The 26,361-nt window shown below is 39.9% G+C and overlaps 1 protein-coding gene across 1 annotated transcript; it reads right to left on the bottom strand.

Annotated features, from left to right (window-relative positions):
• Positions 1-534: 534 nt before the first annotated feature.
• On the bottom strand, positions 535-25,666 carry slc12a1 (solute carrier family 12 member 1). Its single transcript, XM_033623374.2, has 26 exons — positions 25,192-25,666; positions 23,696-23,836; positions 23,233-23,308; positions 20,769-20,864; positions 20,261-20,400; positions 17,456-17,566; positions 17,247-17,358; positions 16,995-17,122; positions 16,506-16,590; positions 16,169-16,332; positions 15,969-16,076; positions 14,395-14,518; positions 14,121-14,222; positions 13,617-13,772; positions 13,435-13,534; positions 10,845-10,956; positions 10,349-10,489; positions 9,597-9,703; positions 9,407-9,489; positions 6,931-7,056; positions 6,125-6,253; positions 3,795-3,906; positions 3,493-3,579; positions 3,217-3,352; positions 1,948-2,015; positions 535-1,851 (listed from the first exon to the last, which is right to left on the bottom strand). Exons 1-26 carry the CDS (start codon positions 25,447-25,449, stop codon positions 1,716-1,718), a joined length of 3,138 nt encoding a protein of 1,045 aa, XP_033479265.1. The 5' UTR covers positions 25,450-25,666; the 3' UTR covers positions 535-1,715.
• Positions 25,667-26,361: the final 695 nt, after the last annotated feature.

The raw sequence follows: 26,361 nt of genomic DNA on the forward strand, positions 1-26,361 counted from the left end.
GAGGGGGATTATGACATATTTTGTAGTTATAGCTGAGCTTGCAAAGCCTTGCATCTTACAAATGCAAGGTAGTAATGATATAACGCAACCACGCAGCACTGTCCAAAATAATCATTAGTAAATGTCATCAGAATTATAAATAAACTTGACAAATTGCCATTTTTATTACTATGAGTTCTCATACTGCAATGTACTGCAGTTCTGGGTGTTCATTTACTGCATTAGTTTTCAAATTTTTAATTTTTTTCCTGACCCCCAGACCTCCTGGCAGATTTTGTCTCTCTCAATGTTGGCTCCTTGGCTACGGCCTTGTCAAAATGCACAGACTTTATACTTGTATTTTGCATATAAAACCCCAGTTTGTTAAGTTTTAACAACAATCATAACCTAAATTTAAAAAATGGGCTATAATTATATAGTTAATGTAAGTATAGTTTCTCGAAATTTAAATAGTGACGCTAATGTACATCAACAAACGTAAGCAGGATCTGACGTCATCTCATCTAATCATATAATAAACGACAGAGACAAGAGTAAGAACAGCTCGAAATTTTATTCATCATTCATCTCAAAGTAATCACAGTTATAAATTTAAATAGAAAGACTGTCAATAGCTTAAAATATACAGAGGAATTGACATTAAAATCTTTTATTTCACTAAAATTTCCTTAAACAAAAAGTTGTGCTGTGATAGTAACATTAGACATATTTCAACAGTATAATGTGGAACAGGTAAACAGCTTCATGATAGCAGTGTATTTTACACTCAGTGAATATCAAGGAATGCTCAAAAAAAAAAGAATCAAACCTTTTCTACACAGTTTAAAAGAACGGATGCTGTTAATCATTCATGACAGAAAGGGGCTTTTTTTGCTCAAAAAATATCCACTAGTGAATTCAGACATCTACTATATACATTTATTTTACAATGACAGACGACACAGTCACTCAGTGTGACCATTGAAAGCAGCCTTGTGTTTCTGTTTTTGTTCTTTGGGCTGATCTGAGTTGGGCAGACGTGTGATTTGTTTTTTAACCCCAAAATGTGAGCTTTTTGTTTGTTTTGTGTATATAATAATATCTGAGAGTATTATATCATTTTGTGCCTCCTTTGCCACTGTTGCAAAGAGCTTAAACTTTGCATATGCTCCTAAATTCACATTCAGACTTGATGACATTTTCAATTTCAATGTCAGAAATACATTTTTCTTTATTGAGGCTAGTCTTGATCCTGACTGGCAGCATTCATAGAAACCCTGAGTGCAGCACAGCAGTTAAAGATTTATACTGGTCGCTGTACAGTGTAGTAAAATGTGAGGTTCCCTTGCTGGCAAGCTGGCTGCAACTTCACACAGTGCAAGTAATTCTTTTCCAGATCACAGCTCGCCACAAGCTGTCATGAAATGGCACAGACCAAGGGATAAAAACAGCTTATGGTAAAATGTTAACAAGGTTTAGCTGTGACCAAAAATGAAAACCATTATTATGCCTTTCTTCTGCTGACCACATTTCTGTGTGTCTTTTGGGTATTTCCTTTAGTTTTTTATTGTAGCACTTGTGAGTATAAATGCTCTCATCATGACTTAAATAAAACATGTTTGTGTTACACTGTGGTGCTGGTCTGGAGGACTGAATAACATCATTCGAGGTTCTGGTGCGCTTTATGAACATTATGGTACTGCCATTTATATCCTTTATAGCTGCCCACAGTATGCTCAAGAGTAGAAAGTAAGCACACTCTTGTGGTTGCCTCTAATGAGTAGGGTGGGTGGAAGGTCCTTTGTCAGAGCATCCAGCCAGGCCATGTAAAGGAAATCAGACACAGACCCCTTACGGGCAATGGGCATGCTCCTGCAGAGGGGGGTGAGGATACACAGAGTAATGTTAGGCAGTTTCCTCCAAGCTTGGCAGGTCAATGTTATTCAGGCAGCAGCTGGTTGTACTTACACAATGATCAGATTAGCTGATTTGGAATTTTCCTGAAGCAGCTCATTCAGTCGTACCTGGAGGTTGGTCTGTAAAACAGCAGCAGTTACTTTTAATGGTGAATTCTAACCTGATTTTGCTGTTTAACACACCCCCATCCAAACCAAACTAAATAAGTCTATACTGTATAGAAAGTCTTAAAGGGACAGCACACCTGAAAATCAAAAGTTCAGATTTTCCCTTTTACCTGTAGTGGTATTTATTAATCTAGATAGTTTTGGTGTGAGTTGCCGAATGTTGCGGATATTGGCCGTAGAGATGTCTGCCTTTGCTCAAATGTAATGGAATTAGATGGCACTCGGCTTGTGGTGCTCAAAGCACCAAAAACTACTTTTGAAAAACTCAACAGCAATATCTCTTTCCAGAAATCATGACCCAGTTACTTAAGATAATCCGCAGAACTTGTTGTGAGCCATTAAATGTAGGAGATATTTTCTTTCTACCAAACTACACCTGCTAACTGTATCACCACACAGAAGGAAGCGTGCATCTACTTATGGGCCATAGACTGTGAAAAACGATGGCCATAGCTACTGTGACGTCACCCATTAGTTTGTGGACTTAGGGAGTTAGGCATTTTGGTCGTCGCCATCTCGGTTTTTTGGAGCCAAAAGTGACCATATTTGGATGAGACGGTGGAGCTTTGGAGGAGCGAGGGGTGGATCTGACTAAGAACTGCAAACAGCCTGTTACTCAAAGTGGTAGAACCCCCTAATTATGCATAACTTTAAGCCTTAATACAATGTAAACATGTGGGTAAATGGGAAAATTATAGAGACCAAAACCACATTTTCGTACCACATTTAAACAATTTATTTTTGCTGTAAATTGGGACATTTTAACATGGGGGTCTATGGGGATTGGCTTGTGGAGCCAGCCTCAAGTGGCCATTTGAGGAACTGCAGTATTGGCATTTCCACATTGGCTTCAGTTTTTAGCCCAGGAAGCTGCTGCTTGTCATGAACGAGAGGTTCAGTGGACAGTGTGAGATGTAAATACTAATGGTGGGCTCCTTGGCTGAGCTGCAATGTTAGCTAGCTAGGCGAGCAGTAGATGCATGCTTCCTTTTGCTGAGTGATACAGTTAGCAGGTGTAGTTCGGTAGAAAGAAAATAGTTCCTACATGAAACTGCTCACAACAAGGTCAACATTCACGCCAAAACAATCTGTGAATGTGACTGTGAATAGCACTACATGTAAGAGAAAGGTATCTTGGAGTCAGTCGTTTTACCTTCTCCTCAAAGGAGCTCAGCTCTTCATCAGTGATTTTCCAGGGGTGCGCTTTCCGCATGGCTTCAGCCTGAGCAGCGTCTTTAGACCCCTCATGCAGACAGAAAGGCTCAATCATGTCCTCTAACTTCTTCAGGCTGGAGGACAGCAAATAAGAACATGAGCTCACTCTTTTTTTATTGTATAATATGCAGATACTATGAGGTGATTACATTTTACTATGACTGTAGTACCATCTGGTCTGCTGTCACTTTTATAACTGCAGAAATGCAATTACCTGTTAGTCCTGGGAGGGATATGGATGTCATCAATGACGTTGATGTCAGTGCAGTTAATCCTGAATTTGTGCAACAGAGACTTCATCCTGCAAGACGGATTATTACACACTGATTAACTTTTATATTAATGTTGGTAATAGTTTTCAGTTAATGCCAAATAACATCTCCTGTAAATAAATGGATGTTGTTGGCTCATGAATTTTCATATCTGGATTTTACCAATTCATTTCCGCAATCCATCTTCCACCCATTAAGCTAAAAATAATATTAAAACATTATTTATTTATTTTTAAAAACTCACTCCTCTTTATCCAGATCAGCGCGTCCAGGCTGCCCCGCGATGAAGATCCTTAATTTACAGTCCTTCCACTTCTTCCTGGTGGTGAGGATGTAGGGGAGCAGCAAGGTAAGACCTGAGAGGGATGAAAAGCATTTTATTTTATAGAATAAATCAATGAATCGAGCTTGTATTACTGTACAAAAGATGTATCTTGGTTTTTCAAATTTGCCAAGGCGGTTATGTTGTGGAGCTTATCAGTTTATCTGAGTGTCATCAGGAGGTCTCAAACTCTTATTACTCTCTTTCAAGCTTTGGCCAGGACACAGCTGATTACATTTTGGTCATTATCCAGATCAGGCAATATAGTTTACTTTATTTGTTTACACATGTGCAAAAAGGGTACATAAGCAACATAAATGTGATGGGAAGGTGGGCTTGATCAAAGCACTCTTCAGGCTATACAAGGATAGTAAAGGGAGATAAAAGATAAGATTGCACACAGTAGCAGACATCCATATATGCAGGTACCCAAATTAAAACATAAAATTAAAATCATTAATTATTAGTGGGCAGTTATCACAGATAATCCATAATATAACACATGGAGGTAAAAACAAACCTTTAACAGCTTTCTTAAATTGTGCAGGTGCTAATTTTGAAATATGAGATGGTTAAGTTTTTTGTATCATTGAACCGCTGTAAATTAAACCAGACTGCGACTGAGAGGTTCGACAGATAGGAGGCCTGAGTTTATGGTTATTTCTAGTGGTGTAGTATAACAAATACTTGAGAATAACTTGAGAATTGAGGATGATTTGGGAGTACCTCCACTTTATTTGAGTATTTATATTTTTGTCAACTTTCACTTTACTCCAGTACATTTCCTATATCAAATGTATGCTTTTAAGTATTTTGCTCCAGTTTGTATTTCTATGTCCTCAGCATTTTCATTACTTCAAAATAAAATTTGAAGGTCTGGCAAATCAGCGGTCCTAGCTTGCAAGTTAGACTTTGGTTAATCATATAAGGGCGAGTGTAAACATGAGCTCTCAAAGCTGTAGTTAAGTTTGGACTTCCAGTCAAGCTCAGGCTGCATGTCAGATTAGATGCTATGCTATATGCTAGCTACTACATTCCACTTGACAATGGGACCGAGAGGAAATGGCGTCCCACAGCAGAGAGGGCAAGTAATGATTTAAGGAGATAAAGATTTGTGACAGTGACTCTGCAATGTGTCAGCCCTGTAGGTCAAAGGTTTTCTTTATATCCTTTAAGTTGTGAAGACGACCTTGTTTTTCTTCAAATGTAATGTACGCTCCATTTTTAAGGCGGTTAAGAAGAAAAAAACTTCATGATCCTCATTATTCTGACTGCTTGCTTTTTTAAAACCAGCATTTACTTTTACTTGTATTTTCAGTACTTAAGTACATTTAATATCATAAAATGACTTTTGATACTTTGGTTCAGTAAATATCAGATACTTAAAGACTTTTACGAAAGTGATGTTCTTATAGGTGACTTTAACTTCTACCAAAGAATTTTCTGGTAAGAAATCTATACTTTTACTCAAGTATAGCTTTCAGGTACTTCATCCACCACTGGTTATTTGAGGTAGAATAATTGTGGATTGGTGATTGTAGGAATAGTGCTAATGAAAATATGAGGGAAGGGTCCTGTTTGGGGAAGTGTACAGATAGAGCAATCTGTAGTTGCTTGATTTGATAGACAATGATGATGCCTAACTGGAGAAACAACGGTTGAGAAGAATGAGTATGGTTTTAATCAAAAGATAGAAGCAAGTACTCGCCAAGACTAAGTTACAGTAATATATCAATGGATAAACCAAAGACTAGCATAGAAGAGTGGCGACCTTTATCATAGGTCAGACTTTTCCCAAAATACCAACACTTCTTGCAATTGTAGTTGTAACTGTGCTAATCTGTTTTTTCCAACATAGAGACTCATTAAGTTGTGGACCCACTAATCGCATTGACTGCACTTTTTAAATGGTGGTATCATCATTTTTTTATATTTAAAAACTGACTATGGTTCCCTGGCCAAATGCCGGTATTAGTATTGTCAGGTAACACATCAGGAGACTTGATTCCAAATGTCCTGATTATGCTTTAAAAGGACTGTTAAGTGTTGATTGTTATGTGCTTGCACTAAAACCTTTTCCTTTCTTAGTTTTATTGTTCAGGCGCTATTTATTCCACTCAATCAGTTTCTTCAATCTGCAGGTTGTCTGCATTAGTATCAAGGAGGACGTGATGTGTCTCTGTGCACGTAGCTGTTACAGTCTTTATGGCGAGATACATAAGAGGATGCTGCCTCGGGGAACCAACACCTACCTCCATCGTCAAACAGCCACCACACATCAATGGTGCCTTTAGGCTGTTTCTTCTCGAACTGAGCACTGGCCTCCAACAGCTTCTCATTCATTTTAGCAACCTGCGGGGGCGGAGGGCCGCACACCGACACTGAGAGAGGGAGAGAAAAAGATGCGAGAAATGAGAAGGGGATGAGGGAGAGGAACAGTAGGAGGGAATCTAATTCATTGATGGAGCATGGAGAGTTAAGTTGGACAGGAAAACTAGCGCAAATCAACATTAAGAGCTGAGTCTACATCGGTGGGAACAGCCATCTCTCAGGTTTAATGTTCCAATGAGTGGGATCCAGATCGCATACTAACGACCATCGCAGTCTTGCCAGGACGCAGCTCAGTGGTGTGTGTATGTGTGTGTGCGATGTAGAGACAGAGACGGATCGAGCGAGTGGCTGAAAGCACCCTCTGCCGTCTGGGTTAAAGGGCTGCTGCTCTTAAGGGATGCTCTCCAAACTGGAACGAAAGGGACCATATTATTGGATTACACCCTCAGAGACATCTTTAGTGGGGGCGCTTGATTCAATTATATCTCAATGGGAGTGTGAAGAAGTTTCCAAAAAACAAAAAAATATGTGTGCCATGGAACTTCTTTTGTTAAATGTATGTTATCTCAGCGGAGGAGAGTGAGAACGATAACTCCTCTCCCCACATATTTAAAGATCACAGTCGACTTTTGATGCAACCTTTGCTTTACATAGCTTAGATCGAAGCCGCTCTGAAATGTCAGGTAAGATTTGAACAGAGAGAAGTAACATCAAAAGAGAGCGGTACCTCTGGTCGTGAGCACTTGCTTAGAGGATTTCCTGGACTTCTTGAACAGTCCTTTTGATTTCCCTCCGTTCTGCTTCATCTCATTGTCCAGTGCCTGTTGCTCCCTTGCTGCCTTTAGCGTCTCCTCTGGAAGACAGAATTAGATAACCAGTTTATAATAAATATGTAGTCATTGCGAACAGGGCCGGACCTAGCACATTACACGCTCTAGGCAAGCTTTCCTTGAGTCCCCCAATGGCTTTTATCTTTTTATTCTCCAAAGGTTTGCACTCAAGTCACAAATTTAATTACTTTATACTCAAGTTGACAAAATCAAAAAAGACTTGCAACTTGACTCGGACTTTAGCACCAGTGACTCATGACTTCATGACTTGGCCTCGAGTCTTTTGACTTGAAAATACTTGCTACCTTCCCCTCAAACCCAAAGATTTAAAAGTATGTTATTTAAAAAGTCTGCCATGAATCAGTTTATTTCTCTTTTATTTCCTGAATCAACTAACGTTAACACTATTCATTCCCAGCAAGTCAACACTTAATTACCCAGATCATCCACTTTGTTTGAACCAGTCCCACAGTATCTAATCAAGTTGCAGGAGCAAACCATTAAGAACTAACATTACATTAATGATTAAAAAACATGTACATTCACGTACAAAAACTATGCAGTGGCCAATAGACAACGTATTGCAGTATGCAAAATGCAAAGTTCGAAAAGTACAGAGATGCAACACCCTCCAACAAACTTATTTTAACAATTACATCCACATTTTTAAAAGCATTAATGATTTTTGTAAATTTATTATATAATTATTCTGTTGTTCAAATGGTATTACATTTGGTGAAACATGCAATGTGACTTGTTTAGGACTCGAAACTCGAACTGTAATTTGGCTTGGGACTTGAGTGCAAAGACTTGAGAGGTACTCATGACTTGCACAACAATGACTTGGTCCTACCTTTGTTATTTTCTCATACTCTAATGCTCTCCACTCCACTATGCCAAGCAACAGGCGTTTTTGGGACTGGAGGAACTTGGTCATAGATCTAAGAACCCCCTTTTTGTTGTGTCTGCACTGCAAAGACTATATACAACCTACAACCTCTAAATTCAGTGTACTTTGCCCCTTGTGCATTATTTCCCTCTCTACCTCCCTATGGATTTTTTTTTGGATTGCTGCTGTAATCCTGAAAGGCGCTATATAAATTTGATGTTGTATTATTATTAAATTATTGTACTTCCTTGAAGACATGAATGCCGATTGTTACCTTTCCCTTACGTACAGAAGCTAGATGTTAGCGGGTTTTTTGTGCAATGGGAAAGGGGCTCAAGGCAGCACTAGCAACCGCCATTTTTAAAAACCTGTTAGCCATGTAAACAACAGACAACACAAAACACATACAAAAGCTCGTAACAAAAAAACCCCAGAAGAAAACACGGACAAATGGACCGACAGTGAAGTCCAGGTTTTACTGAGCATATATGTAACGGTGGAAATATAAATATCAAAGTGACTTTGACTCGTCAAACTGAAAGTGGCGTTGTTATACCAGCCGCCGTACATCACTCCAGTGTTCTTATTGGTGGTGTGAATGCAAACAGAAAAAAAGCTTTTGAGGGTATGTAGTTCTTTGGGGAGCTCCTCAGTGGGCAGTTTCTCTCAGAGTCCTCCCAGCTGTCCAGTTTGAAAACGCCTAATGCTCTAGCATGTTCTGACGGTGTCAATAACTCACTGATAAACACATACTGTAAGATGAACTGTATTACAAGGACTGGAGGTGGTACGCCCTCTTCAGACTGGCTGTTAGCATTAGATCTTTGGATCATTTTTCCCTTATGTTTTATTATGGTTATTTTTTACGCTGGCGGGCAGCCGCCTATGTTGCCTATAGAAAGATGCCCCACTGACGGTGAGAATGTGAGAATCCTCACATTACAGAGGATTATCTTTGTTATTGTAAATACTTCTACAGAGGCACAGCTGTAAACTGGCAGTTATTTTAGCATCTTATCTGTTAACTACCTGACCTTTAAAAATACCTTGTAATCTACAGAACAAAGTGCCCTGGCTTATTGCTGTTATTTTATTATAGCCGGTTACTGTGGGTTGTTGTGAGAATAAAAGTTCCGCAGCAGCAGTGCAGTTGTCTGTTGTTTCTTTAGGTAGTTTAAAACAGTCAAACTCGATTTGAAGTCAGTTCCAGTCGACTGCTGCTCTCCCAGGTTTCATAATATCTTAAAACACATTTACAAATGGCATTTCTTTTTTCATATTTTTCTGCTATGTTGTATCAATGTTAGCTGCTTTATTTATCCCATGCTGCTGTTTTGAGGGCACTTATTTCCTGTTTTTGTGTTTCACTCTGAGCTACATTTGTGCAGCTTGCTTGAAAACTACTTTAAAAAAAATAACTGTCACACTGATGCAGGCATTCCTGCAGATTAAAGCACATAGCCCAAAGAAGTTTTTATACTGACCTTCAGCTTCGACAATGTGCGACACATCAAGTCCCTCGTTTATCCTCAGAACCACTGTCCCATACTCAAAGTCAAACGCATCACTGCCATAAAAGAACAGAGAATGAGGACTGCAGTTCAACACAAAGATCTGCTGTCTGTGTTTAATTTTCAGATACATCATTTTCATGTGTGCTTATTTGTGACTTACTGCAGTATTCCCACATAACTCTGCACTGCCTCCGCACCCACAGTCCTCCAGTTTTTCTTGAAGCCCATCATTAATGTGTTAGGCCTCATACGGCCGAGACCAGAAGCCTGTGGGGAAAAGCACGACACTTGCAGCATAAAGATAAAACTCCAAATCAGTTCACTGAAGCAACACAGGCAAAATGTAACCCAGAGGTTGTAAAACCTGGAGTCTTCATTAACTGAAAAAAAAAAACACCAAAAAATTTCAAAATGTCCCACACAAGAAGGCTGTGAAGCTGTTTTACCGCCAAAAAATTATGACCACAACACTCAGCAGATCTCACTTTGTCTGCAGGGACCCATCCAATGCAGTGTTAATCAATTATAGCTTTTAATCTGCCATGCTGTTTGAAGTAAGCAATCCTGACAATGAACTGAGGCCTTATCTCCAAAGTGCGATAGCCAGAGCCATAAGACTGTTTTCCTGCTCCTCATTAACTCTCTCCTCTTCTTCCTCCTGCACTAATGTCCCGAGCAGATCCTTAAGACACATCCAGGCCAGAGTCATAACATAGCAATAGATACTTGCTGTTGTGAGGGTGAAACGGGTCAATAAAACCTGTTCCTGCAATGTTTAAATGTGCCGTCTCCCTCTGATCAAAACTCACAGGTTACACATTAATCCAATGGATTTTTCTGGGTTAGCAAGTTTATTTGTTTTCTTTTTCTTCTCAGCTGAAGAAATCTGTCGTAAATCATGACCACACTGACCTGCAGCAGGCTCTCGGCCCCTTCCCTGAAGCTGTCACAGGCCACAGCAGCGTAAAATGCCTTGCGTTTGGTCTTCCTAAGCCACAGCTGGTTCTTCTCCATGCCAGCATTCATCTCTTCAAGGGCCTCTGACCTCGGGCCCTGGAGGGATCACAACATACAGCTGTGTGTGAGTGGAACTGTTTGTGTGGGTGTGTTTGAGAGAGAAAGAGACGGAAACACAGCCTTTTCATATTCAGAAGACACGACTGACCCTAAACTTTAGTTTTAGATGTCCAGACAGTTGGCATTTCCCTCATCCCTGCTTGATATTTGCGTGAATATCCATTGCATGTGAAGTCTGCACTTTGCACAATTTAAATTCACTTGATGTGCAAATCTTGATTTAAATAGAATGTTGGTATTTAAATAACGATTTAGGAAAGAAGATATGTGCTGCCTTGGTAATATCCATTGCTTTGCAATTGCAGTTAATGAGATAATGATATAAACCTACCACAAACACTTCACAGGTGAGACAGAGTCCATAGTTCTTAGTGAAGGAGTGAGCCAGGTGTAGGAGAGCTGGTCTGGCCCGTGCTGAACCAGTCAGTGTTAAGATCTGAGGCCTGAGAAAGAAACAAAAATGTGTTACAATGTCCCTCGGTATAATCAGGATTCTGAAAATGTCCTTTTGATTTAAATGTCTCAGGTTGTTTATGTCATACTGTGAAAGGAATACTTCACCCCCCACAAATTATCAATTGTACATCAATCACAAATGTTACGTTGAATTTGTGAAGAAAACTTTGTTTTTCTTGCATGCCTTTATGGTGAATGAAGAAAAATGGAGAAAATTCTTGATGAATTTAAGTCACAGGGGTTGTAGTCAGAATGTGTATTATCTCTCATTGTTTATTATTTATTTAGGCTGCACTCATTCTTTTGGTCACTTGCTTGGCAGCTTTTTAGACAAAGAGGGCGAGTTTTGGCTCAGATATTTTCTGTTGACCGTAATCACATAATCACATAATGTAATGTTCCATTTCATCTCATTTTGCTTTAGTAATCTCATTCATTCATTCATTTTCCATAACCGCTTATCCTGTTGGGGGTTGCGGGGGTGCTGGAACCTATCCCAGCTGACATTGGGCAAGAGGCAGGGTACACCCTGGACAGGACGCCAGACTGTTGCGGGACTACTAAGAGCCTACTCAGCCTCTTAGCTGCTATTTTCATTGATAGTAGTCGCTACAGGGCTCCACGTTCAAAAATGGCAAAACTATATCAAAACAACCATTCACAAACTCTCTCTGAAACTGAACTAAAAGTAAAACTTAATCTAAGCTCTCACCCAGACTCCTTTGACAAAATCAGTAATTTTACCTCACTGAACACGTAAGCTGCTGATCTACCACTGTCTTCATTGGTAGTTTGTTATTGTGTGACTTTGCTGAATATGAACTAACACTTTAAAATACCAAAGTCACATGATAACACTACCTGACTGATCGAGGCCGCAGCAGACCAGCAGCTTTCACTTTCAGTGAGGCAAAATGACTGTTTTTGTCAATGGAGTCTGCTTTTGAAGGGAAGAGAGATTCACTTTCAGTTCAGTTTTAAATAGTAGGAGTTGTTTGATAGCTTCTACACATACTGTCACAGCTTAAGTTTCTTAGGTTATATTTTTGTATTGCATTCATTCATGTTACTTCCTGTTTTACTTTTAAACTCACTTCTCCTCTCGTGTCAGATCACTTCACTTCCTGCCCCTGTGTGTTTTCCCTCCCTTTTGATGACTTCACCTGTGTCTGATTGTCTGTCCCGCCCTGATTAGCCTGACCTGTGTCTCGTTATCCTTCCCCTCACCACAGTATTTAGAGTGTGTCTTGTTTTCTCTCAATGCCAGTTTATCTTAGCTCTCTGTGTCTAGCGGTCCAACCTTTTGTTTCCCTGTGTCCTCATCCCTATTTGAATTGTTTGCCTTCACTGGGTGCGGTTACATGATGGCTTCTCATTCAGAATGAAATAAATCTGAATGAAACCATTCAGATTTAAAGTCTTTCCAGGTAGTTTACATGGGAAATATTCTTTCTGAATGAGGGTTTACATGGGAGATCATTTTAATCGCCTTTATTTGGGTCTGCGCAAGGTTTGGGGCAGGGAAGGTTTCTGATTGGATAGGGGGCGGGGTGGATGTTACGAGTACTGGAAGAAAACACTGTAGTCCTCACTCCGGATAACAAGATGCTTGATGACGCCGTCCTTAGTGCCTTTTCCGGGCTTGTTTTGCTTATATTCTCGAAGCAGCAGTACGACAACAACCTTGTTCTGCTAATACTTCGTTTGTTGAGGAGGAGAAGGGAGGTAGAAGGTTGAAGAAGGGAGATAGAAGACCGTGCTGTGGCAAATGGAAACCGGTGAGTGCAACGAGTCCGACTGCTCCATCTCAGCCCGTTGCTATGCATGCTGTATACGTCATCGCGCCAGAAGGGCAAGGAAACGAGCATGCGCAGAAAGAATAGAATCACTGGAATCGGGTAGGAGGTGTATACAAGACAGAAAAATTCTTCCATTCGGGTTCTGAAAAGGAATATTCCACCCCTGTGCACCCGATTAGATTTTCTTTCAGGTTGGCTGTTTTCATTCGGGTTGAGGTGTTTACAAGGAGCATTTCTATTCGGGTAGGGCTTCCAACCCGAATGCAAAAGGAGTACATGGCTCCATGTAAACGCACGTACTGAAAGTCCTTCTGTGTACTGAACCAACCTTTTGACCACTTAAGACTGTGTTATTTTACCTGAACTGTCACACGTTTGAGTCCACTCTCACCTGATTCACCAGTTGTTACACATATGATGTATTGATGTAGTTTTGCAGTTGTTAAACACGGATCCCTGTGACTTAAATTCATCAAGCACTGTCTCCATTTTTGGATTATTTGTTCACCATGGAGGCATGTGAGCAAAACAGACTTTGCTTCCCAAATTAAATGTAACACGGAGTGAGTAACTAGCATACAAGGTTTCCCTTTATTTCCTTTAATTTTTTAAAAGTCATATTGTTTTGAATATTTGCACCCACAGTGATGCAATGCAGATTTTTACCTGAAGTTCTTGACGTGATCCTCGACACCGGACAGAGACAGAGCGTTGCTGACTGCACTCACAAATGTCACCGCCTGCGTGGACGAACCCCAGTTCACATCTGGAGAGAAATCCTAACATGTTAGTTCATGCAGGGATCATGAATATACCTCCAAACATGCAAACATGTTCACGTAGCTTACCTGGCTTCTTGACAGTGACATATATGTAAAGGAGGATTTCAATGCCGTATGTGAGTAGAGCAGCCCACCAGTTGATAACAAACATAACAACACAGCAGAGCAATGCGCCCACCAGGGACAGCCACATATTGTAGTATTTATATGCTGGTCTCCAACCTGGGGAAAGTATAACAGGAGATAGTCCATATCTAGTAACTGCAGACTGTCGGACAGACTGTGCAGACAAAGAATTCTATTCAGAGTGACATTTAGTGTTTAATCTTTAAATCTTATTCTAAATTTAAAACAAATCGAACTGTAATTATCTGATGCAACTCGGGTTGTCCTAGGGAATGTCTTGCAGTAGGTGTTTTTAGTGGCCTTGTTTTAAAATAATTCTGGGCACTTATACATTATTCCTGAAAAGAAACTGAGATATCAGTGGATGAAAACAAGTTGAATTACTCCAGCCTTCAGGCAGAATTGTTCATTTATAAGCAACTAGCTTTGTCTGCAGAGACCCACCTGGAGACTTGGCGTAGGATGCATGGAAGCAGGAGAAATTGATGAGAGCATAAGATGCCAGGAAGAAGTTTGAGATGATAGGAGCGATGGTGTTGAGATCACCTACAGAGACAAATAAACAGGAACAGGAAATGGAATAGGAATTCATCTTAGAGTGATTGCGAAAACATTTGTCAGTTTCATATTTGTTCATTTGAAACCTAAAATACATTTTAACGTTAAGTGTATGATTTTAGTTGTAAAGGTGTTAAAATCTTATGTCAACTGAACTGACCAATGAGAATGAATGCCACAGAAATAATAAATGTGAGGATGTAGCCACGGATTGGCTCGTTGTTCTTGCCGTATCCTTTGGCAAAGAAGTGCAGGATCTTGTAGATGTTGTCTTTACACAGTGCCTGAGAAGAGACAGAGCTTCAGTTAGAATTTATTTTCTTGTTTTTAAGGAGTTAATCTATTTGTTTATTTGTTAACTTTGATTCTCATTGGTAGCTACATCGGCAGCAACTATTTGTCTTGGGTTCCATACATAAAAACACAACACCAACTTACAACGTACATGGACGTTCAACAACAAAAAATACAGGCCTACGTCTCACCCAAAATTCAGATTTCCCTTAAACCCACCCTGCACCTCTAGATTAGCTGTTTTTTTATGAGACTGATTTTTTTTTTTGAGGCCGTTCCATCCAAGGCTGTTTTTTTCTGAGGCTGTTCCGTCTGAGACCTTTTTTTCTGAGGCCATTTTGTCTGAGGCTGTTTCATCTGAGACCTTTTTTTTCTGAGGCCATTTCGTCTGAGACCTTTTTTCTTTCTGAGGCCGTTTCGTCGGAGACCTTTTTTGTTCTGAGGCCTTTTCGTCTGAGACCTTTTTTTCTGAGGCCATTTTGTCTGAGACCTTTTTTTTCTAAGGCCATTTCATCGGACATCTTTCTTTCTGAGGCAGTTTCGTCTGACACCTTTTTTTCTGAGGCCATTTTGTCTGAGACCTTTTTTTCTGAGGCTGTTTTGTCTGAAGTCGTTTCATCTCAAGTCTGACAGAGGTTTTCCTGAGACCTGATGCTTTTTCATCTAAGGTCTGATGACACACTCTGACACCTGAGGATGCTCTGGTATGGACACCATATACTCTAGATTCAGCCATACCTTTACCAAACCTCCACAACTTCAAAGGAAAATCACGCCAACATCAGTGATAATGACTCATACAATAACCAGACAAAACAAGAAATAGAGAAAACCACAACTCTGTTTCCATCAAGAAGGAAGGCACTCCAAGGTGCAAAATAGAATAGAATAGAGTAAACACACAATAATAATAATAATGAATAAATGAAAACCCATAATGAAAAAAAAAAAAAACACACCCCTAGAAAGGTTAACAGTAATACAACAACACGACCGCAAGACAAATAGCTATAAACCAGATGACAGCTGACAAGTTGCTTATTTCTTTAAAATCTTAAAAGAATATTTTTTGTTTTTAAAATGACCTATGTTAGGAGATTTTTTTTCAGGGAACACGATAGCATATTCCACTGAGCGGTAGCTCTGTACAAAATCGTTTTCTTCATTGCACTAGTTTTAGGTGCAGGTACTACTACATGACCTTGTGTTACCTGTTTGGTAGTATGACCGTGTCTACTTTGAAATATGAAATCTTGGAGTGCATGCTTTTAGTCCTGGCTGAAGTACAAATGTTACGAGAAAAGACCAGGAGATTGATTACAAATCTGTCCTCCACAGGTGTTAAGAGCAACAATCTAGTTACACCTCAGCGGAGAGTTCCTCTAAAACTTTACATTGCCATTGCAAATTGTATTAGAAAAAATGTGGTGGGTTTCTGACCTGGAAGACTTTGGGAGCACTGACAAGAGAAGCCAGGGCTGATGACAGGGTGGCTGAGAACGTTCCAGCAATGATCAGCGGACCATACCCAGAAACCAAGGTCATCACCTAAACCAGAGGTGAGGTAAGAAGAGGAAACTGTGAGAGATGAAAATAGAGCTCATTTTTATGTGTGGATTAGAGTTTAAAAGGCTGTGTACCTGATTGTTGTTCATCAAGCCATATTTGCATTTTTCTACTGCGCAGGAAGAGAAGTCATAGCCGAGCTCACAAGCAGCCACTGCAGAGCCATTACATGATGTTTCAAATGTACTGTTAATGATGGAAGTAAGGTTTCCTGTGGCATCACGGACAACACAGGCAGCTGGCCAATGGGAGAGAAGAACAGATGCATTGCTTAGGATTTTTTTTTCTAGTCCAACAACCAACCTCACAGAAAATATTCCAGTGTTTATATGTGTTATAAAGACAAAGACACAAATGTAAAATTGGTAAAGTTTCTCTTTGGAGTCGCATTTCATGGATTACTGTACTTACAGACACAGAGGGCCACACCCAGGTAGGTGACTCCAGTTATCATGATGGCCAGTAAGGTACCTTTAGGTATGGCTCCCTGAGGATCCTGTTAAAAAAAAACCATCTGTGTTTGAACATGTTGTATTCCAGGCGTAACTGTGACTATGAAGTAGTGTTGTTATGATACTGGTCTTGGTATAGATTGGTATTCAATACCATGTTCAATACCATGGTAAAGAAAATTGACATTGAGGTCTTACAGTTAAACATTTTTAGATAGAAGATAAATATAATAAAAGTCTCTCTATAATAAAAAAAAGTCTCTGTAATAAAGATAATATTGTAAAGATGTGAATTATTAAATAAATTGAACAGCTTCTGATACTATCCAATGACTCAAAGAATAAGAAGTACAAACATGCAGTGGTTTCTTTCTTTATTTGTATCACTTCTAGCCTTTTGTTTAGAAACCTATGTACCTATGTACTGATTCCTATGTATGGTTCTTACCCGCAAGTCGCCAGAGATGTTGGCTCCTGCTAGGATCCCAGTTGCAGCAGGGAAAAAGATGGCAAACACTGAAAAGAAACTCTCCTTCCCTCTAAAATCTGGAGGAAAATTCTCTAAGAAGATTTTCGCTGTGAGAGAGGGAGGAAAAATGAAGAGGGAGGAAGAAGTTAAGAGTCGAATCTCCAAATATGTGAGTTAAATCAATATATGTTTGTGATGAGGATGTGCGCATGTTTGGAGAGGGTGTCTTACAATCATAATTGAAGATGCCTTGGATTTTCTGAGTGTCGGTTGCAGGAATGACTGTTCCTACGAATACATTCACTATGGCCACCAGCAGGATAATAAGTAGGATAATCTGTGCCTGTGTGGACAAAAGAATGAAAGTGATCAAAGTGAGATGTTTTACTACAACAAGACTAGATGATTGGCGTACAGCCAGCGTGATGTTTATCCCTCACCTTGGCCTCCCATTCCATGCCAGCAACTGATATGGCCAACAGCAACACCACAGTAATACATCCAATGATTCTGATGTCATTTAGTGGATCCACCATGATGGCATCGTTATCCTGAGTGAGGCAGAAGGGAGGAAAGACACACAGATAAGTGTACTGTCAAATATGGTGGATATTTTTTAGTGTTAAGGGGAGACTCCCCATAAAAAGGACACAAATTTTAATCACCACGAAACTTCCCCATCTGATTACTTACATTAAGTAAGACAATTATTTTTTTTGTAGTACGTTTTCTGAAATGTTATGTTTAAATATGCAAATAAGGCATGATCTAATCAAATATGCACACATTTGCATACTTTTCCAGAACAAAATTCTGAACGTTGAATAAATGCAGAATCAAAATTCTTGTTTAATTTGTCGACCTATTAGGAGACAACAGTTTTAAAATATGAATTATGGATATCTCTCTTTTACAGCCATTTAAAAAAAATCAATTTTTGCCATGTTTTTTTTAATTAAATGTTACATATATCAGGCTATGAATGATATATGAACAAACCACTTTGTTAAAACCTACAGATTTTTGGCTCAGAGTATGAGAAAAAAAGATAAAGATATGTATTTAAAAATTCCATACATTTTTAAGACACTTTAGGTTAATACTTTTTACTAATAGGTATCATCATGAAACTTCCCCAGTTGATTACTTCCATCAAGACAATTGTTTTTTAGCAAGTTTTCTGAAATGTTATGTTTGAATATGCAAATAAGGCATTTTCTAATTGAATATGCAGTTTTTGCATAAATTTCCAGAACAAAATTTAAATTTAAATAAGCACCTAAATGTGTATTTTGGACATTTTGTCCACACTAGTCTGAAAGAAGAAAAGTTATAGAGGCAAAATTGTCCAAAATCTCTAAACTGACTAGTGCATGAAAATGTTTTCACTTGTAATGTCTCACCTTAATTCCCTGTGCACTGTAAAACCCCCTATCAATCCATGACAAAAAAAAAAATTGTAATTAAACTCTACACCAGGGGTCTGCAACCTTTGCCATTAATAGAGCCATTTTTGACCAAAAATAATTTGCAAAAATCTGTGTGGAGCCGCAAAACATGTTTGAGCCTTATAACCAAGGTAAATAGCCTATTAAGTCTAAATTAGCGTATACTTATGATCTAAATAAGCATTCATTAATATGTTTTACCACAAGGTGGCCACTGTGCAGGGCACTATTTATAATTATCTGGTACTTAAATTTTGCAGAGCTGGCAGTGAGAGCAAACAAGTCTGTCCACGCACTACTACATTCTCTATTTTATTCAATTTACTTTTTTGGATTTGGCATCCATAGCTAACCAGCCACTGCTATCGAGGTTCAGCAACATTTGGATTCATAGAAGGAATTTCCATAGACTTCTTTTCTCAAAGGCTCAAGGAGCCACTGGACAGGGGCTAAAGAGCCACATGTGGCTCCGGAGCCACAGGTTGCCTACCCCTGCTCTACACAAACGCCCCAGATTGCCAAAATGACATAAAAAAAATATATGTTCACTGGACACAAATATCCATCCCCAGTGACCTTGACATAATTTTTTTTTTATGTTAAGTCAACAATTTTTGAGTTAATTTGACTAAAATGTATAAAGTCGATTTCATCTTATTAGTTTATGATCAATAAACAACACTATCATTGTACAGTGTTGGGGCTGAGATCAACCCAGCCTCACTCCGAAGTCGTTGAAATCCGGCACTTGGGACGCTAAAAGCCATGCTTTATCATGCGGCTGGGAGCTGTTAGTTTAACAGTGCCCGGTAGCATCAAGGGGAACAGCAGTGGGAAAAGAACGAAAGTTAAAGTGCGAAAGTCCAAGTGGGGCGGGCAGGAGGAGCGTTGGATGGGTCCAACAAACACCGACCTTCACCCAGGAGAGTGGCGTGTGTGTCCCATGAGATCATAAAGCCAAACCTTGTTCTTTTTACTTAACCTAACCATGTGCGTTTGTTGCCTAAACCTAACCACGTGCGTTTGTTGTTGAAGGAAAAACAACCTCAATTTAGTGCATTTATTTTGAAAGAGACTGGATGTAAAAACGTGTTTTGAAAGAAGACATGTAACAGGCATAACTTGACACCGTGTCCCAGAACGTTAACAACCAACACATCTAGGGTACCTTACATGTTGCATCTTGACGTGGAAAGTCCATGACGAAACACTGATATGTGACGAGGTTGGAGTAAGAATGCATTGGTGAGACGATGTGTTAAAGGTCATATATCAAAGAAAACTATATTTAAATGTGTTCCGTCACGTTACCCATTAAGCAGGGATTAATGTTTATGTATTTCACAATGGTTCTAATGGGTTACAGTTAATGTTGTGGTAACAGCACCATGAGTTAAGTCGTAAACACAGTCAGTGACCTCCTGCCTGTGTGGATATCAGAGTGTTGGACATAAAGTTGTGTTGAGGTGAAATACAGAGCACTTCCTGGCTCAGGATTCATCTCATTGCCTTCTTCTTGCAATTGAGAAGTCTAAGCTCACCACAACATGTTTTTGTAGTTCAACTGAATTAAAACAAATGTTATGAAATGTGTACTCAAAGTTTTTATGGTTATATGACATAGAATTGAATGTTCAAACAACAACAAACTTATGACATAAAATTCCTGCCTTGTGTGACATGTTTATGTTACTGCATTGTACAAATTACAAGCTGTTCCAAAAAAACAAAAAAAGGCTGAGTGAGCATATTGAGGTTTACAGTGTACAGTCACCTCAGGATTACAGCGTCACACACCTTGAGCAAGTCGACCAGAGTCTCAGCAAATCCCACCACATACATGGCTACAGCCACTGCATTGGCAAAGGCGAAAATTAGACCAATTGACCCGCCAAACTCTGGTCCCAAACTGCGAGATATCAAGTAGTAGGCTCCTCCTGAAAGCACAAAATGAAGCACACACATACGTAACAGTGGTGGATGATTAATCACTACATCACTGATTCATTGATTTAATGTCAGGACAAGTTGAAGTCTTTGTAAAACAGAGAGAGAGCTTCGAGAGGTGACACTCAGGTGCAGTTTTGAGCCTTGTGTCTTTATCTGCACAAGCTGCCCTCCTGGCCATTCCATTCTCTCGGTAAAAGATTTTATGTCAGGGTGTGTGTGTGTGTGTTATCTTGGGCTATATATATTTATAAATAATGTAACTGTTGGAGCCGGCTGCAGCGGCTCTTTGTAAGTATCTAAATGCCTGCATGAAAGGTTTGCGAATGTTCTCATCATGAGTTGTTGACAATCTTACCTCCTCTGACCACACCGTTAGTACAGATGGCAGACATGGAAAGGCCAGTGATGGTGGTGACAACACAGCTGAGAACAATGACCACAATCCCCAGACCTGAAATGCACACATACAACATATACAGGCTCAAAATGATTCCAACTACAGCTTACTCAGGCATTATATTTAAGTGGTCAGTCATCATACATTCTGATTGTGAAATGAAACCCCCCCCACAGTCACCTTTAAACACACTGAGCGTCCACGTGCCAGTGGAGCCCGGAGGCTATAAGTTACAGCCGTCTGCTGTACCTGCTCTGCCTACTGCCTGCAGCGTTTTTTTCTGCTTCTCAAAACCATTTAGTTACGCTGCCTGAACAAAAGCTGCTGCGGATCGATAGGTTCTTAAGCAGTGAACACACTCATGAAGCCATTGACACACTTTCCCCATTCTCCCTGTTTCTCTCACACACACGGACACACACAGAGGTTTGGCTCTCCTACTAGACCTTCAGCAAGTTTAGATCATTATGGGACCACAGAAAGGCTCGTTCAGTTGAATCTGTCCCAATTCAATCACTCACTGCTAATGAGTGGAGGACTGTAATCCTTTAATTGTCTCTAGTTGCTAGAATTACTGGTAACAGCACCCTCATTTCTCAAAAACAGAGACGTGGGATCTGTCTGCTGGTGCTCCAGATAACATTAGAAACCTGAAAATAACCCGCTCCACCTGAGGGAATCCTCTTTGGGTTCACCAATGGTTGATAATGCTTTATTTGAAGCACACAATAAAGGGAAACTTTGGTATTTCTCAACATGGACCCCATTTTCCCATATCTTGTGTCCAAGTGACAAATGGGAACAGCACATTTTGAAACTGGTCCAGTGAGCGAGAGGGCTGCAGCCAGTGTTGGCAAAAAGGCTGCAATATAACCACTTGGGGTATTTATGCACCGTCAATTTACATCCACTAGAAGTGCTTGTTTTTGCCACTGACAGACTCAAATTGTTATCGAAAGTGTTTGGCAGCATTATGGAAAGGATCGCTACAGAAGTGGAGTTTTTTGTTTAACCAGAAACAGCCCTGAAATCACCATTGTCAAACCCACCAGACTCCTTTTTAAATTAACAGTAATTTTAGCGTGTACAAAGCCAGCATATTTTCATATTCAACTGGTTAAGTTAAGAGTTAATTTCAACCAAACCAGAGTTGGTGATTGTTGGAAGGGTGGAAAGATGAACCAAGATGGCTTTTGTGAGTTTTATTTTGTTTCTGTTGACTTTGAATGGCGTGTGTTTTACAATGATAAAATGATTTCTTATTTGGATGCTGTCTGGTTGGTTTGGGGATAGCATTTTTGGAGCTGTTTCTGGTTCAACAAAAGGATCTTGCTTTTTAACAAAAAGGTCTATCTCTGTAGGGATCCTGTCATTGACTGTAAAAATAATGGATGCAGCTACCGTGACGTCACCCACTGGTTTGTGGACTTTCGTTCTGAAGCCTTGAGTGAATGAGTGAGTTATTTAAAAATTCCCACACATGCACAGCTGTCATGAACTGTACACATGTTTATTTCTGCCTCCAGTGGCCGTTCAAAGAACTGCAGCTCTTGGCATTTCCATGTTGGGTTCATTATTTTTTAGCCCTGTAGGTTATTGTTTGGATTCTTTCCATAGCTCAGTCCACAGGGACCTGCTTTGGGAACCAGAGGGTTGCCGGTTCATGTCCCCATTTGGACCAAATATGGAGTGTTAACTGGTAATTGGAGAGGTGCCAGTTTGCCTCTTGGGCACTGCCAAGGTGCCCTCGAGCAAGACAATGAACCTCCAACTGCTTGTGGTGCCTGTCAATGGGCAGCCCCCTGACTCTGACATCTTTCCATTTAATGCATGTATAGGTCCTGTTTGTGCATGTGTGTGTATATGACAACAGACTGAAAAAATGTATTTCCCAATGGGGATTAATAATGTACAGTATATCTTAAAAAATAATAATAATGTTGTCAAACACTTATAATAGCAATCCAAACCTGTCAGTGCCAAAAACAAATACTTTTAGTGGATGTAAATTTAGGGTGCATATGTCCTGAGTGGTCCTATTGCAGCCTGTTTTACCGCTGCAGACTGCAGCTCTCTTGCTCAAAACTGGAACAGTTTCAGAAACTGTTGTTCCCATTAGTCACTTAGACACAAAAACATGGGAAAATAGGGTCCAGGTTGAAAAATACCAAAGTCACCCTTTAAGCAACATTTCCCAGCCTCCCTTGAGCAGTATTAAGAATAAAAAGGCTATAATGTTCTAACTGATGGTGCCAGCTACAGTGGCTCTGTTACATCAGTACATGTTAAGAGTGAAATGCCTTTGAGGCACTTCAAGAGGTGAATTCATAACACTGAATTCCTTTTTGAGCACATGAGAATAAATAGAAGAAGGTAGCCATGTGTGTCCTGTCTGACCAACATATACCCTTGTCTCACTCACCCCAGCCTGCCTGACCAAAAATCCAGGACAGACGGATGAACAACATGACACCCCAGATGTTCAGCATGCATCTCACCTGTGGAAGAGAAGAAAAACGTGAGGTCAAAGTCTTCAGTGTGGTGGGTCATGATTTATTATTGTGTCAAGTAAGGGATAGAAAGATGCTAATGTTAATGACATGCATTCTTGAACATAAAGACATTTATCCATATTTTCTATTCCAAAAAAAATGTAACTCAATTAAAAAATATTAAGCAGCATTAACAACATTTCAGGGCCTTTTTTAAATCTTCATGCCAGCAGCCTAAATGATAAACCAGCAGCTCTTTAGCAAATGCAAATCACCCCAGACTCTGGCATTGAAAGCCCCACTATCGAGCCTCCTTTTGCCAGGTCACAGTTATGTAAAGCGATACTGCTTCTATAAAGCAGAGGGATCCCACCATGACCCAACATAACTCACCAGGACGCCCCTTATCCAGCCAAACTTTACTACTCCTTTGTTGCTATCAACGGGGACAGCAGACTCCAGATCATCAGAGGGGGTCCCGTCACTCCCTTCGCCATCGTCCTCCACAGTGTCTGGCACAGAGATGGCTCCATTCTGTGGGGAAAATGGAAACATGTAAATTTGTCTCAATAGACACAACTGGGGTGTATTCATCATGACGATGGTGCTTGTTGCACAGTAGGCTAAAAATGTAGACTACATTTTTCACTTGTAAAAAAAAACAAACGTGTCATTAATAAGAAGTTGCTTTCTCTGGCGCAGAGTGTTTTCTGTTCTCTCATGATGAGATACAGACTGACTTTTCATATAGTTGTGTGTTTGACTTTCTCCCGCTGCTGTCTCTGTAACACACAGGAGAGAACTTAGAGAGGGAGAGGAATCCACAGTGGTTTGATTTGGATGAAGATTGATAAAGCTGCGACAGTATGCTGCCGTGTGTCTGTCTCTGTAAACTGAAGAGAAAAATAGAGAGAACAAGACAAACCTAATTTTAACTTTCTATGAAGATGAATACTGACTGCTAAATGACTCTCCTGTCTGACATCTGATTAAGTGAGACCTCTCAGATGCGTTTCATTTATTTGAAAGAAAGAGATTTTTGCGACGACTTGTCAGCCTTTCAGCTGCAGTGCCATGGAGTTTGTGATTAGAGCAAATTATCTCATTGAGTCTTTCAAATCTCAGACTACTTGAACACCATGTCAGGGTCATTAATTTATTGAAAGTGTAAAGAGTAGGTAAATATTTTTAGATTAATTAATGAATCAGATTATTATTATTCTTGGCAACAAAACTATGAGTCAGCTATATTTAGTCTTTCAAGATGAATGAAACATTTTATCTTTTTGTAAAGACAGTGATGATCTGTTGATAAATAGCATTATATCAGTCTTAATCTGGAAAAACACATAGGTTTTTTCATTTGTCTGTTTTGTGTTAGAATACTTATCTAGTTCAACCTATAAAACCTAAATTACCTATAACCCCATCTCTTTTGCAACACAAGGCAGTATAATGGCCTAATAAAACGGCACTAAAGTGTGTCAGTTGTCGTTGAGCTCCAGAAATAACTTTCGGTGTCCTTTTTAGTTTCACAAGTCTTTGGGTAAAGATTTAATGACTGAACTGCGGACACTGAAAGAGATGATGTTTGAATGATTAAACAACTGTAAAAGATCCCATTTCACTCTGTTTTGAGTCTTTAACCTGAGCGAATGGACTGTGTAGGTCAGGAGCAGAACAGGAGACTGCAGTTAAAGAATCGGTGACTTGAATTTGGGACTCTGGGAGGAAAACAGGTGTAAAGCACTTTCTGCAGAAGGTGAGGTGAAGGACAAACATGCAGGCCGTGTATTGCAGGGGAGAGACAAGAAAAGAACAAGAAGTAAAAGGGGAACTGTATCATTAATGTTTGCAGACTCCACTCTCAGAGTCATACATGCACTCACCTTCTGAAACACATCGTGGAGCTCCTGCAGGGATGGTCGCACGGCCCGGTGACCACTCACACTGCCCACGTTGCGATAGAAGTCAATGTTGGGCACTCGGTCCAAAGTGTCATGACCAAAGGCGCTGGCCACTGAAGGCCGCACTGTCCTGTGCTCCCCATTAGAGAAGCTGGTCTCCTGATAGTTAGGAGGTCCATCCAGAGTGGCATCATAAGCGGAGTTAACATGCCCCTCTCCGTTTGACTTGAGCCTCTCCATCAGGAATGCTGAAGGAGATTCTCCAATTTAAACAGTCAAGGATAAAACAGCAGTGTGGGTCTTAAGTCTTCAGTCATCTGACGGTGTTTTAAAAGAGCAGAGCACTGCAGCAACCGCCGTGGCTGTCCTTGTTTATTGATGTATAGACTAGGCTAGTATTAGATTTATAGAGATCTCTTCCACTGCTCTGAGCTTCTTGTGCATAAGCTCGGTTTGTCTCAGATGGCCTTCCTTTATACCCTGCATCCCAGGGTCATATACTGGCTGCCAGCTATTGGCTAACTCTTTGGATCAACCCTCAGAAAACTGAACGAGGGGTGTCAGATATGTCCTTGCTCCATCCTAGGGGACACAAAGGCATTGCTTAACGATTAACCAAGTCATAAACGCCAAACGAGAGATAAAGGCGCTCATTGCCTTAGTTCTAGAGAATTGATTACTAATATTATTGTCTGAAGTGCAGGGCAACAGCACATGTTGTCCTGTGGTTGCCGTTTATGGGGCTATGGATAGTATTTCCTCAGACCTCTGGGCCTCTTGGATGAATCATCGGGAAACATCCTCATGGAAGTTCCCATTACTGGGAGAATAAAACTGAGGAGGAAAAGTTTCAAGGTTACAGCTCCTTCATAACCGTGGCAAAAAAGGAAAAGCTAATATGGGATGATAGAAAAATACACATTTCATAACGTATATATAAGAAATAGGATATAATCAATAGAACTAATGTGATAACAGCAGGGAAATCAATCTTACAGTAAAGCCGGGCCCATAAAAGTCCAGTATATAACTGATAAAATAAATGTTATCTCTAATAATTCTCTTTGCCACAACGTGTTAACAGGGAAACCTGGTGCATGGGTCAACTAACACAGAAGAAATGGCTGTATTCATGAGGAAAATGAGAGTTAA

The sequence above is a fragment of the Epinephelus lanceolatus genome, chromosome 2 (genome assembly GCF_041903045.1).
Source record: "Epinephelus lanceolatus isolate andai-2023 chromosome 2, ASM4190304v1, whole genome shotgun sequence".
NCBI lineage: Eukaryota > Metazoa > Chordata > Actinopteri > Perciformes > Serranidae > Epinephelus > Epinephelus lanceolatus.